General features: G+C 43.7%; 1 protein-coding gene across 3 annotated transcripts in view; it reads left to right on the top strand.

Moving 5' to 3' along the window:
* The window catches only part of RANBP10 (RAN binding protein 10), a 158,649-nt gene that overhangs the window by 17,689 nt on the left and 126,845 nt on the right, over positions 1–14,115 (top strand). For all 3 annotated transcript variants that reach the window (XM_044987379.1, XM_044987380.1, XM_044987381.1), the window contains one exon: positions 10,943–10,995. In XM_044987379.1, the coding sequence (XP_044843314.1) occupies positions 10,943–10,995 (53 nt within the window). The remainder of the gene's footprint in view (positions 1–10,942; positions 10,996–14,115) is intronic.

Here is a 14,115-nt window from a genome sequence, read left to right as displayed (position 1 = left end):
ATAGACTAACAGACGTTTTGCAGCATAATCTCTCACTGTGGTCTGTGTAGTATGCTTTGCTGCTTTTACAGACAGGGGGCTGCACTACAGGGGGTCTCTGCCCTGCCATCACATCTTGGGCCCTGTAAATCCTGGCAATGGCCTTGCACTCACTATTGGCTTTGTTGTAATAAAACGCTACCCTACTTGGAGATGTTATCGATAGCGCTACATGTGGCAGAGTGAAGCACTGAAGTTTTAATATATTGTACTAGAATAACTGCTCCCTTCTCCCCCCTCCCCAATAATATAAAAGCTGGGAACATATTAAAACTGGAATGATTTTAAAAGGTTCTTGACTAAGATTTTACAGAAAGTTAAATCTGGATCCCTTCTGTAAGTGTTTTCTGGGAAGGCAATAGCTTGATTTCCTTATAAATGAAATAAGTCCCCAGTTAAGTCTACAGTTCAAAAATAAAGTTAAACTGTGATGTTGTGACCAGTGCTTGGATTTTTATATAAGTGATTAAAATCTCTAGGGCTTCTGTAGCATAGTAGTGATGTGTTCTTACGCCACACTTGTTTGCCCTTCAGAGTTGCAATGAAAAGAGTTTGATGAGAAAGATGAGTGAATAGTAGGAAAGGCAACAAAGGAGTGGCTGCTTCAGATCTTCCCCAAATGTAATTGGGGCACTGACTTAATTAGCCCCAATTGAGCTGCTTCTGTTTTGTCTGAAACCTTCCCAGGTTTCTTAATGCTCCTGTAAAAATTATAATTGAGCCACTGTATTGCGCTAGTTCAACATATGATGCCATTTCCCCTATGCATAGACACCCGCCCTTAGCTGTGGGTGGATTTGGAGCCTGCCGTCTGCCTGCTGAAGCAAGACAGTGGTTTTGAATTTGACAGGCTTTTACAAAATCCTTAGTAGTCAACGATTAGTTGTATTTAATCCACAATTTGGGATGCTACAGAATTGGGCGTTGGGGAAGTCAATAAACTTTGTAAATGATCAGAATCCTTCTGGTGCTCAGTGTTCTCTCCGCACCCAGGACACTTCAGGACAAATGTCTGCTTAACTCAACTTTCATTTTGGTTTCCTCAGTAAAATAAACTCACGGTTCTAGGTGCACTTCGCTTTATCTGTCCATTACATCTCAGACTGCATTCCATCCTCATAGTCTAAACGGGCATCAACAATGGAATGTACTCATTCTTACCAAAAATATACCCAGTTAGGGCTCTGATTAATAATAAACAAAACACTACCCAGCGTATTGGGTGAATAATGTTGTGTAGTCACAGTACTAGTATGGGAATGTTTAGACTGGCGGTGGCTTAGGAGCAGATACTATTTCAGCCTCTACCCTCCCAGACTTTGTAGCCATAATATGCACTGGTAACGCTCCAACAGAGATAGCAGTGGTGGTACACGTAGTGTAGATGGGGCTTGGGCATAGCTACTGTTGTCACCTAACCCTGATCAGTAATACTTAAAATACTGCCGCTGCTGTTGAAGTATGTTGTTGTTGTTAATCTGTGATAGCGCTCGCTATGTGCTAGGAGCTTTCCAAGCACTTGAGGACTGTCCCTTCTCCAAGGAGCTCTCGCACTCGGAGCTCTCTCTTCAACTTGCTCAGAGCAGGGGAGGATGTTGAAATGTGCACATCTCTTCTGTATAATACACCTAACTTCTGCCCCTTCCTGAAATGAGTTCCATTTGGAAGAACTCTCTCTCTTCCTTGGTTAATAATTGCCCAACCCCTGTAGTAACCCCATGGCATTTAAGCCAAATGTATCTGTTCTGCAATACAGGGTTATTATGTGGCTGTGAGGACTTTGTAATTGATGTCAACATTTGGAATTCACGAGCCAGCCCTGTGTCCTTTCCTCTGTATTTTTCTTTGCTGTCATTCGTGCCAAGCCAGGCACTAGGTAATATTTAGTGAAATAATGGAACCATAATCATCCAGCATTGTGAGGTGCCTGTTATGCTAGTGCTGATCTTGGCTTTTTACCATCCCACGGGAATGATTGCATGATGTTTATTCTCTCGGAGGCAGTGAATAAACACTGAATTCATAATTAATATCTGGCACAGCTACAGTTTAATTTGTGCGTTGCCCCACAGAGCTGCAATTTGCTCCCTGTAACTAGGTTAAATTAAATTTTGGCTATTAGTAGATATATGTTAATCTGACTTGCAAGTCTGTGTTAAGCAGAATACCCAAGTATTTCATCTTATAGAAGCCAATGCAAAGCCTTGTTCTTTGGATGCCCTTTCCAGTGGATGATCTGGTAGGAGGAGGTAGGGAAATGCATTAGGTGGCAGGCTCTTTGGTACTGTGGTCAGCAGTGAAATAGGTATGATTGCAGGAATGTCAGTAGTATTTAGGAAGGAACAATCAGTTTCACACATACAAAATGGGAAATGACTGCCTAGGAACCAGTACTGCAGAAAGGAATCTGGGGGTCACAGTGGACCACAAGCTAAATATGAGTCAACAGTGTAACGCTGTTGCAAAAAAAGCAAACATCATTCTGGGATGTATTAGCAGGAGTGTTGTTAGCAAGACACGAGAAGTAATTCTTCTGTTCTACTATGCACTGATTAGGCCTCAACTGGAGTAATGTGTCCAGTTCTGGGCACCGCATTTCAGGAAGGATGTGGACAAATTGGAGAAAGTCCAGAGAGGAGCAACAAAAATGCTTAAAGGTCTAGAAAACATAACCTGTGAGGGAAGATGAAAAAATTGGGTTTGTTTAGTCTAGAAAAGAGAAGACTGAGAGGGGACATAACAGTTTTCAAGTACGTAAAAGGTTGTTACAAGGAGGAGGGAGGAAACATTGTTTTTCTTAACCTCTAAGGATAGGGCAAGAAGCAGTGGGCTTAAATTGCAGCAAGGGAGGTTTAGGTTAGACGTTAGGAAAAACTTCCTAACTGTCAGGGTGGTTAAGCACTGGAATAAATTGCCTAGGGAAGTTGTGGAACCTCCATCATTGGAGATTTTTAACAGCAGGGTAGACAAACATCTGTCAGGAATGGTCTAGATAATACTTAGTCCTGCCACGAGTGCAGGGAACTGGACTAGATGACCTCTCAAGGTCCCTTCCAGTTCTGTGATTCTATATTTGGAGTAGCAAACACCTTCCCCTGAATTAAAGCTGGCAGAGGAAGTTGAAGTGGTCCTTGGTACTATTATTTTTCACTGCAGACTTGCCAGGATAAGTCACTACATTGTTGAATCTGTTTGAAGCCAGAAGAGCTAGAAACTCCACCATTTAAAATAAAAGCTTATGTTCTGCAGGCTTCTGTAAAAATGTCTGGGAGACACTTAAACCCCTGTATTTCCGATGTCCTGTGCCAGGGGAGGCCCATGAGTTGTGAGCAGCGGAAACTTAATAAAATCTTATTGCCCTTCCTCTCACCCCAGGGATGCGTAAAGTGCTTTGAGTATGTCAGTGTGGGCCCCGCTGCAGATGTGCATGCATGGAAGATGGGATTTTATTTGAATAACAGCGTGTGTCGGGGGCATGCACCCTGTGCTGTCTAATGCTCCCTAGAGAGGACATGGTTGTGGCCATCCATCCGTTCCCTCATCCTGTCTGAGACAGACCTCAGCAAGAGTCCAATCTGTCTCTCTTTTCAGGGACCCTAAATTGAGCCTTTTCAACTAGCGTAGTGAAGAAATCTTATCTTTACACTTCAATCTAAAGGGCATTCCTGAAAAGAAAAATCAGTTTACTTCCCTATGTACACTTTATGCCAACCTCCACTCCTCATGGCAGAATCTGTACCCCAGAGTTTAAACCCTTCCTGTCCTGTGACAGGCTTATCAGCAAGGATAGACACAGCTAATGCCTCTCTCACTAAGGGAGAGCCATATCCCAATACATGTTCTGAGGCAAGTTCTTTCTCTCCAAGACCTGCAGGTCCAGGAACACTTGGCTCAAGCTAACTCTGCTTGGGCAATCTGTGTGTCACTTGTAACCGTCACCTCTGGTTTCTAACCAGTGTGAGGTCGCATATAAACCAACATCTGCCCTCACTCCCTTGAGTACACATCACACTCCAGGATCAGGCAGTGGAAAGAAGGTGAAGAGGAGGCCCACAGAGTTGGCACAGACAGCATTGGCACTGACCACCTTACTGTTAGTGAAGTCCCTGGTGCACAAGACCTCGCTATTGACCACCCCAGTACCTGTTTCAGCTGCCTTGATGATGGCACCTCAGTTTGTGTCACTTCCCAAATGAAAGAGGTTCATTATGGACAGCCCAACGTGGGTGGACCCACTTTGAAGATCCTCAACTATTTATTACACTTAAAGCAGACCAGCCTCTTGTTCAGCTCTGTTTTAAGGCCCATCTCACAGTGATCCCAGCTTGCCATCCACCTGTACCGTTCTGCTCAGACTCTTCTTACCCCATGGTATCGAGTTTCTCAAAGGGTTATTACAGGTTATCCACCATTCAGAGAATCAACTTCTGACTGAGAGCTCAATACAGTCCTCCTGAGGCTCAAGGAGCCTCCATTGAAACCTCTGTCAGTCTGCTCCTTACACCACCTCACTCTGCAGTTTGGCCTTCCTAGTGGCTATCACTTCAGCCAACAGAGCGTGAGCTTCAGGCACTTGCGGCCAAACTCCCTATACAATATTCCATAGGGACAAGGTGGTGCAACCAAAGCTCATTTCTAAGGTAGCTTCAGAACTTCATCTGAACCACCCAATCAATCTGCCTGTCTGCTTCCTGAGGCCACACTCAGCACTGAGAGAAACACTGCACTGCTAGGTGTATCCAGGACTTAGGGATCAAACCATTTAGACTGTTGCCCTATCTATTTCTTGCCACAGCCGTGCGCCTAAAGGTGATATCATCACAAAGGATATGGAAATAGATAAGAGTGTGTCTCATGGTTACCAGCTGGCTGGTGGACAGTCCCACCAACATCCCTGCTCACTCCCCCAGAACGCAAGCAACATTTTCCGCCTGCTTCAGGAGCGTGCCAGTATCAGATCTGTAAGGTGGCAACCTGGAGTGTCCCCCTGACTTTTGTCAAACACGTGCCTGGATTTAGCTGCAAAGTCAGATGGCAAGTTGAAGAGAGCAGTACTACACTGACTGTTCAGCTCATGTAGCTGAAACTCCTCATTCCCACCATCCAGGGATACTGCTTGCCAGTCCTCTACAGCAGGGTCCACAGTGATGTGTACTCAGAGAAGAGAGAATGGTTACTCGCCCTATGGTAACTGTGGTTCAAGATGTAGTGAATGTGGATCCTACAACCTGCCCTCCATCCCAGAGTCCCCAGCTACCTTGGGCTTTGAATTGCAGCTGCTCTGCTCTTGATGCCCTCACATAGGAGCATGAGGGGGCACAGGCTTGTGCTGCCCTGACAGACACATCTATTAAAAGGTCAAATCTCCCATACATGAGGCATATGTGGATCTACAGTGGGATCCACACTGACAACACCTCAGAGAACCACAGTGATGCCAAGTCTGCGCTAAAATGTTAGGTCAACTCAGCCACATCACTCAAGGTTGTGAAAAAGCCCCGCCCCTTGGCATATAGTTAAATCCACCTATCCCCAATGTAGACAGTGCTAGGTCAACAGAAGAATTCCTCCATCAATATAGCTACCAGATCTTAGGGAGGTGGATTAACTATACCAAAAGGACCCCTCATGTCAGTATAGGTAGGGTCTACACTGAAGGTGTATTGTGGTGCAGCTATGCTGCTGTTGTGTTTTAAGTGTAGTGGGGGGAGGGATAGCTCAGTGGTTTGAGCATTGGCCTGCTAAACCCAGGGTTGTGAGTTCAGTCCTTGAGGGGGCCACTTAGGAATCTGGGGCAAAAATCAGTACTTGGTCCTGCTAGTGAAGGCAGGGGGCTGGACTTGATGACCTTTCAAGGTCGCTTCCAGTTCTAGGAGATTGGTATATCTCCTATTATTATTATTATTATTTATTATTTATTATTAAGCCCTAACTGTAGGGCAAGTAACTGTTCTTTTCTGGGCCCCAGCTTAGAGCTGGAATTAACTGGAGTTCGCAGGGCTCACTGAGATGCAGCTTAAACAGCTTTTACTATGGAGTCCAGACAAGGATAGAGGCTGTCAGCACTCCTTCAGTTCGGAGAGCCATAAAGGACAGAGGCCTAATTCTGGTAATCACTGACATTTTATTAGAAGGGAAGTGTATTTGTACTGCTCTGTTTTTCTTGGGGGAAAAGTGTGTTAACCTATTGGGAAGCCTGCCAACTACTCTGAGCAGCCAGGCTGAGACTGCCAGTGCAGCTGTGCACTTGGAGTAAAAGAATTGGCCATTAGCTCCTTCTACCAGAAGCTCAATCACTTGGTAGTGTGTGCAAGTTCACTCTCCAGAAATGGTCGTCAGCTTTGTGACAGTGTGATAAAAATGTGCCAATACCCTACCAGAAGAAGTCGAGACTGGAAGTTCTTTAGGGCTGTGGCTCTTCATTCACATATTGTGCGGCACTGACCACGTCATCAGTGCTAAACTAATCAGTTTCCTTGAAGGTTCAAACCTCTCTGCATGTAACTAGGCCTGAGCCCTCAACTTTCCCTACAGAATGAACTGTCTGTCTGACATTTATTTATGTAACACAGGTGGTTATTTCCTTAATACCTTTAGTGATCAACTGCTGTTTAAGCTAAGCATGGTAAAATTTCTCTGAGTTGCAGTGCCACTATTCTGTAGCACATTTGTTGAATTTGGAAGCACCTGAAGCCAGTGGCCCTGGAGGTGGGGGCTAGCAAAAGGTGGGGTGGGCAGCATCTTGTTTCCTTTGCCTGAAGTTCTTAGAGGGGGCTGAGTACCTCTATTCTGTGGCCACGCTAGCAACTTGCCAGGAGCCTGTAGGCAACCTTTGCTTTTGAGCAGCTTTATTTCTGTAAAGGGATCTGATTTTTATTTTTCTCTGACCTTTTGACTCTCACCCTTTAAGTTGGTATGTTTCATTGCTTTGCTGTAACTTCCTAGTAATCACTTTCATTTATTAAACATTGACGCTTTCCCAGAGCTTGTCTATACAGGAAGTTAAGTTGAATCAACTAAGGCCTTGTCTACACTGCCACTTTACAGGGCTGCAACTTTCTTGCTCAGGGGTGTGGAAAAAAAGCCCCCTGAGTGCTGCAAGTTTCAGTGCAGTAAAGTGTCTGTGTAGACAGTGCACCAATGCTGGGGGCCGGGCTCCCTGCACTGATAGCTACTCCCCTCTTGGTGCCGTGACTGCACAGCCATGTTAAACCACTGCCATGGCAGCACTTTAATGTTGCTAGTGAAAACATACCCTAAGTGTGAATTTAAAAGTGTACTTCATTTTGGAATTGAATTAAGCTAAAGCAAACTAAAGCCACTTCACTTCTCAATGAAAGTGTCCACACAGGGGTTTAATGTGTGTTTAACAAATGCGCTTTGAATTCAGACCTCTAGTTAATTCAGCTTAACTTCCCTTGTATACAAGACCCCAGTGTTTCTATTGAAGTGGAAACCCACAGGGCTTCTTTTTTGTTGGCTTTTTAAAACTTGAATTTCAGGGAAGGAGAGAGTGAACATGTGCTGGGGCTGAAATATCTCAGTATAATGAAGGACTATTCTAGGCACCTTCTAATGTGCATGAGGATAGGAGGGGAGAGTAAATCTAAAACATGGAACCAGACTCTTAGGCCTGGTCTACACTAAGGGTGGGGGGTCGAACTAAGGTACGCGACTTCAGCTATGCGAATAGTGTAGCTGAAGTTGAAGTACCTTAGTTCGGGCTACTCACCCGTCCAGACGCCGCGGGAACGAAGTCCGCGGCTCCCCCGTCGACTCCGCCACTGCCACTCGCTCCGGTGGAGTTCCAGAGTCGACGGGAGCGCGTCCGGAGTTCGAACTATCGCGTCTAGATTAGACGCGATAGTTCGAACTCCAATAAGTCGAACGCCACCCATCGACCCGGCAGGTAAGTGTAGACCTACCCTTAGAAACCCACATGCAATTTCATATGTAAAAATGTGTATGCACAACTGTTGTCTACATGGAATCATATACTCTTGTTGTCAAGTATCAGAGGGGTAGCCGTGTTAGTCTGGATCTGTAAAAGCAGCAAAGAATCCTGTGGCACCTTATAGACTAACAGACGTATTGGAGCATGAGCTTTCGTGGGTGAATACCCACTTCGTCGGATGCATGACTCTGTTGGCTTTTTTTGTAATAAAAAAAAAAAAAAAAGCTAGCTTCCATGGCAAGCAGTTTTAACTTCTAAAAAAAGAGTTGTGCAAAATGTGTATTTGCAACAGTTTCATGGATGATGTAATCATGGACATAAGTATGCATGTAGATCTGGGAAAAGAATATAACTGCTTGCCATGGACATGTTAGGGAGCTTGTATATCTGGGGCGACACTGAATTCTTCAAAAACTATCTTAAATTTTTGAGGTTCTCCAACTGGAAGGTCTGGGAGTCTAACTGAAAAAACTGAGTCCATTTGGGCTACTTAATACACATATATTCTACTTCTAATAAACACCATCATAAATGAGTGACTTTAAAAATGGAAACAACTCTTCCATACTCATGTGGAAAAATGCCACTCATGCACTTTGGGATACATGGATATGTTGATGGAAAACGTTCCAAAGCCTGAGGTCCTCAAGACCTACTTTGGGTCAGTTAGGTATTAGCTCCTCCTGATTTCTCATACTCTAGTGGGAAGGAGGATAGCGGATGGTCCTTTAGATATGGTAGCCCTAGACTGAGACCTCACTAAAAGTAACATCTTGAAGCATAGTTGTAGCATAATATGCAGCCAGTGCAGTTTTTGGCATGCAGGCTTTTCCAGTTGTTGCAGACAGCCTTCCAGTGGCCATGCTGCTGTGTGATAAAATAGTAGAAAGTGTTTAGTCATGTTTGTGCCTATCCAGGACTCTAGATGCTGTACAGTCATTAAACTCAATAAGTTAAAATGACCAATGACCTCCTGAGCTACCACGCTAGACTAGGGAACAACTCTGCAGTTGCAGGGGAACAGATTAGAAAGATTACTTAATGAATCTTTTCCACCTCAGTATTGCAGAATGCAGCCATAGCTGCAATTAATGGCTTTTCACAGGTAGTCTCAAGTAGCCTATTGCAGCTATCACCTAACTCTAGATGTCAAAAACAAAGTGATGTTCAAATTGAGAGGAGTTCCATATGTTTTCAAAAAGAGGCATTGCCCAGGCATTGCACTTCCACATTCAGTTCATGGTGAGGGATGAACGAACAAAATAATTGCAGTTTAGAAATCCCTCAGATAAAACTTAAGATGCATGAAGGAGTTCCCACCTCAGTCTTTTCCAGGTTGAAGTATCAGATAGCTCTGCTGCAGTCTTAGCTAGCCACTGTGATAGCACCAATACAGTAATATACATCTGAGTGTCTTCAGTGCACTGACGGGCTTTACACAGTGCCACTGTTTCAATTCATAAGAGCATACGAATAGCCATACTGGGTCAGGCCAGTGGTCCATCTAGCCCAGTATCCTGTCTACCGACAGTGGCCAATGCCAGGTGTCCCAGAGGGAATGAACAGAACAGGGCAGTTATCAAGTGATCCATCCCCTGTCGTCCAGTCCCAGCATCTGGCAGTTTGAGGCTTAGCGAGCGGCACCCAGAGCATGGGCTTGCATCCCTGACCATCTTGGCTAATAGCCAGTGATGGACCTGTCCTCCATGAACTTAGCATAAAATCTAAATTGAGAGAGAGATTTGGAGTTGGGATGTTTAGTTGTCTTAGCTACAACTGATTAATCACACTTGTACAGTTCTGTGGTGAAGATGTAACTACTCTTGTTCAAGGCAGTCTATTAAGTGGTGCATGCTAGATAAAGGTGGAAAGACTTAAGTGATAAGCACTCCGTTAGCAGCCTTATGTATGTGTGATTACACTGCTCTCAAGTGATATTTGGTCCCTCCAACCTACATGGAGTAGGAGAATAGCTGACATGTCTATATTAGGAAACTTGTACTAGTGCAATCAGATTTAAAATTGATCTAATTGAATTGGTGCCTACCTTCAAGGTGCACTCATTTGAACTGAGTAAAACTTCCCTTAAATCAGTTTAGCTTAACTTGGTAAGTTTCCAAAGTAAACAAGGTTTAAACTGATTTGAGTGAGTCTACATTAGTAAAAAGCAACAGAGTCCTGTGGCACCTTAAAGACTAACAGATGTATTGGAGCATAAGCTTTCACGGGTGAATACCCACTTTACATGCATCTGACAAAGTGGGTATTCACCCCGAAAGCTCATGCTCCAATACATCTGTTAGTCTTTAAGGTGCCACAGGACTCTTTTTTGCTTTTTACAGATCCAGATTAACACGGCTCCCCCTCTGATACTCTACATTAGTAGCTTGCACTGGTATAACTAGATACAGTAGTGCAACTTTTCTAATATAAACCAGACCTAAGACTTTAGGAGGACACTGTTAGCTCTGCTCCCCATTGTGGGGGGGTTGGAGCAGACAGCACCAGAAGTGGAGCCCCTTGCAGGAATCCCTTTTGACCGTGATGTGTATTTACATTGGGTAAAGATCAGTAGCCAGTGTGCTGAGTTGCTTAGAATGAGCTGATGCTAACCCTTGTTAGTGCTCTTGTCAGCTGCTTGTAAGTTGTCACCTTATCTTGATACATGAAAACCAAGGGGCTTGCTGCTGTGATTACTCTGAGGTTCTAGTTTTCGTACCAATTAGGAGCTGCAGGAATGTAGCTGTAGTTGGAGAGCAGAGAGGCATCCGTTCCCATGGCTGATTAAGGCATTTTTCTCTTTGATTCCAGAAACTAATCAAAATGCTAAGGGAAGTCTCCAGTGAAACACTGTGGTCTAATTTAAAATGTTTTCCTGTATTTCTGGAGGGGAGACTCATGTGACGTGACCATTCTGTGTTTAACTAACAGAATTTTGTTTGTTTGAAGGTACATGGGAATAGGACTCTCAGCCCAAGGAGTCAACATGAACAGACTTCCCGGTGAGTCATGTTAAGAATTGTTTGTATTCAGTGTATTAATCTTTGCAGTAAAATCATATGATTCTCAGAAAAACATGGTCTGTTTCCTCTTCAAGAGGTTGGAAGCAAGGATGCTGTTTGGAGAATGGTCCATCTGAGCTATGGATGTGTTTGCTTTTTTTAGGGCTGCTCTTCCAGTCCATGACTGTAAAGCTCTTACTCATTGGTGTGGAACTCCTGGCTCTATGCGGGAGACCTGCCTTCAAATGAGTTGGCACTGAATGTGCATGTCAAGTTTGAACTCTTTTCTGCTGTTGTAAGGCTACTTCACGGAAAGCTTGTGTATTATCTCAGACACCCACACCCACCCACCGAGCTTGGGAGCCTTTGCTACTGAGCTGCTGCCAATTATTATATTGCCTCATTACTCTTCAGTATTACTTTTTAATGTAAGATCTTTGAGTTAGTGAGTTTTCTTTTTTTAGAAGATGTTAAAGTAACACAATATTGTAAATTATTCTTAATAAACAGGAGGGCATTCACTTTTAGACCTTGGGTTCTGGTGACCCAGTTCTTTCAGCTGATTGTTGACATTAGAATGTTTCTGTGTTTAGCAGAAAAAATGGGTGAGGGAGAAGGGAGGTGGAAAAATAGAAGGGAAGAGAATAGGTGATCAGAGGTGGAGGGAGAAGGATTTTTTTTTTAATTGTTTGTTTTCAGTAGTGGGACAAATGGGTTAGGATAACCAATTGGTTGATATGGTGGTCTATAGTGTTGAAGCACGCATAGAAAAGGAGAGGCAAGAGATACAGGTAAATTCCAGATTATCTGAATAGTTCAGGCAGTGGCTCTCAGTCTTTCCAGACGACTTTCAGGAGTCTGATTTGTGTTACATACCCCCAAGTTTCACCTCATTTAAACTACTTGCTCACAAAATCAGACCTAAAAATGCAAGTGTCACGGCTACTAGTACTGAAAAATTGCTGACTTTCTCATTTTTACCATATCATTATAAAATACATCAATTGGAATATAAATATTGTACTTGTATTTCAGTGTATCGTATATAGAGCAGTACAAACAGTATGAAATTTTAGTTTGTACTGACTTCACTTTTTATGTAGCCTGTTGTAAAATAAGGCAAATATCTAGATGAGTTGATGTACCCCCTGGAAGGATCTCTCTGTACTCCCGGGGTACATGTATCCCACAATGAGAACAGGGGAAAAACTCTGACAAATCTCTGGAAAGTGCAATTCTCATTTCAGTGGATGCTTCCACATTTCAGATGATCTGAACTGGGGACAGCTGCATTTGTCTGGACACTTACTGTCTGAGGCTGGCTTCTTTTTTGTTACTTGTTTGTGGTGGTTTTTTTAGTTTGATAGGATCTTTATCAGAGGTTAGAAATAGCCAATTTTCTCCCAGAGAAAGAAGTGGGAAATAAAGCAGTATAAAATTAAATCCCAGCATAACAGCCAAAAAGCCCTTCAAGGGAAGAACATCTTAATGTGTTCAAAGTCTAGGGGAAAACGTCTGTTGCAGTAACTGGAATGCACAAACTGAAACAAGTGTATCCAAAGCATACAAGAGAAGTCAGAATTATCAGTGCTGGTAAAATAAACCTTAACAAGCTGTCTCATTCCCAGGTGGATAATGCCTGTGAATTGACTGCTTATGAAGGACTTTCCCCCATCTTCTAGGAGAGCTACTGTGGGAAATCAGTGAAAATCTCCTGCAGCAGGGGGTGGGACATGTAAGGACTCTGGGCTGGAATGTGTCCTGACCCTTAACTCCTCTTCCTGCTGTCACAAGATCATACTGATCTGTAGCATAGTGGTCAGTTGTCTCTCAACCAAACCCTCTGACTCTGAACTGGAAAGAGAGATGGATGGATGGGGTGCACCTCTGAGGCCTTGGGATGGGAAATCTATATGCAGCCAGAGACTGCTAAGTTGCAAAAGATATAGGCTGGTGGTAGAATAGAGCTGGGGAGAAACTGATTGGAGCATTGTTTAAGGTGTTGGGGGAGAAGGAAGAATCAGCAGTTGTGAAGAGGGACTGAGGGGGAAAATTTGACTATATTTCTCCAGCATTCTAAGAGTTAAGAGTGAAGTCAAAAGCAAGAGAACATTTTTGTCTAATCTCAAGCTTAATATTTGCTCTGAGTGTCATGTTTATCTTAGAAGTATCAGAGGCCACTAGAACATACAACCGTTTATATGTTTTACTGCCATACAAGTTAAGTTAGAAAAGCAGCTACTGAGGCTTGCCCTGCAGACCAGCGCTGCTGTGATCTGTATGTGCCAGCACTGGCAGAGTCAGCTGGGCCTTGGAGTGTGTGTGCTATGCGTGCCTTTCAGTGACTCCTTTCAGCTAAGCAGAGTGACATTGAGGGGCTGCAGAGGTCTGAACCTTTCCTACACCAACCACATGGTCATTACAATGAGCAAAAGTTCAGAGTCACACATTGCCAAAAAGAAGCAGCTACTGGCTTTCTCTAGTACAGGGGTAGGCAACCTATGCACGTGTGCCGAAGGTGGCATGCGAGCTGATTTTCAGTGGCACTCACACTGCCCGGGTCCTGACCACTGGTCCGGGGGGCTCTGCATTTTAATTTAATTTTAAATGAAGCTTCTTAAACATTTTTAAAACCTTATTTACTTTACGTACAACAATAGTTTAGTTATATATTATAGACTTATAGAAAGAGACCTTCTAAAAACATTAAAATGTATTACTGGCATGCAAAATCTTAAATTAGAGTGACTAAATGAAGACTCGGCACAGCACTTATGAAAGGTTGCCAACCCCTGCTCTAGTAGCAGTCCTTCTCCCAGGACTATCAAATCATACCTGGGCCTGGGGTTAGAAGCATTGTAATGGTTCCTTTTTGGATTATATCATAGAATCATAGAATCATAGAATTCAAGATCAGAAGGGACCATTATGATCATCTAGTCTGACCTCCTGCAAGATGCAGGCCACATTAGCCGATCTACCCACTCTTTTAGCAAGCGACCCCTGCCCCATGCTTCGGAGGAAGGCGAAAAACCTCCAGGGATCCCATGTAGTCTGGGCTTCTGGAATTTCGTGTAGATTCCCACCCTTTTCTGCAGAACTGTTTCAGGCTTTCAATGA

This window comes from Mauremys mutica, chromosome 14, assembly GCF_020497125.1.
Source record: "Mauremys mutica isolate MM-2020 ecotype Southern chromosome 14, ASM2049712v1, whole genome shotgun sequence".
Lineage (NCBI taxonomy): Eukaryota > Metazoa > Chordata > Testudines > Geoemydidae > Mauremys > Mauremys mutica.
Note: the sequence above shows the minus strand (reverse complement) of the source record. Positions and strands in the feature narration are given on the sequence as shown.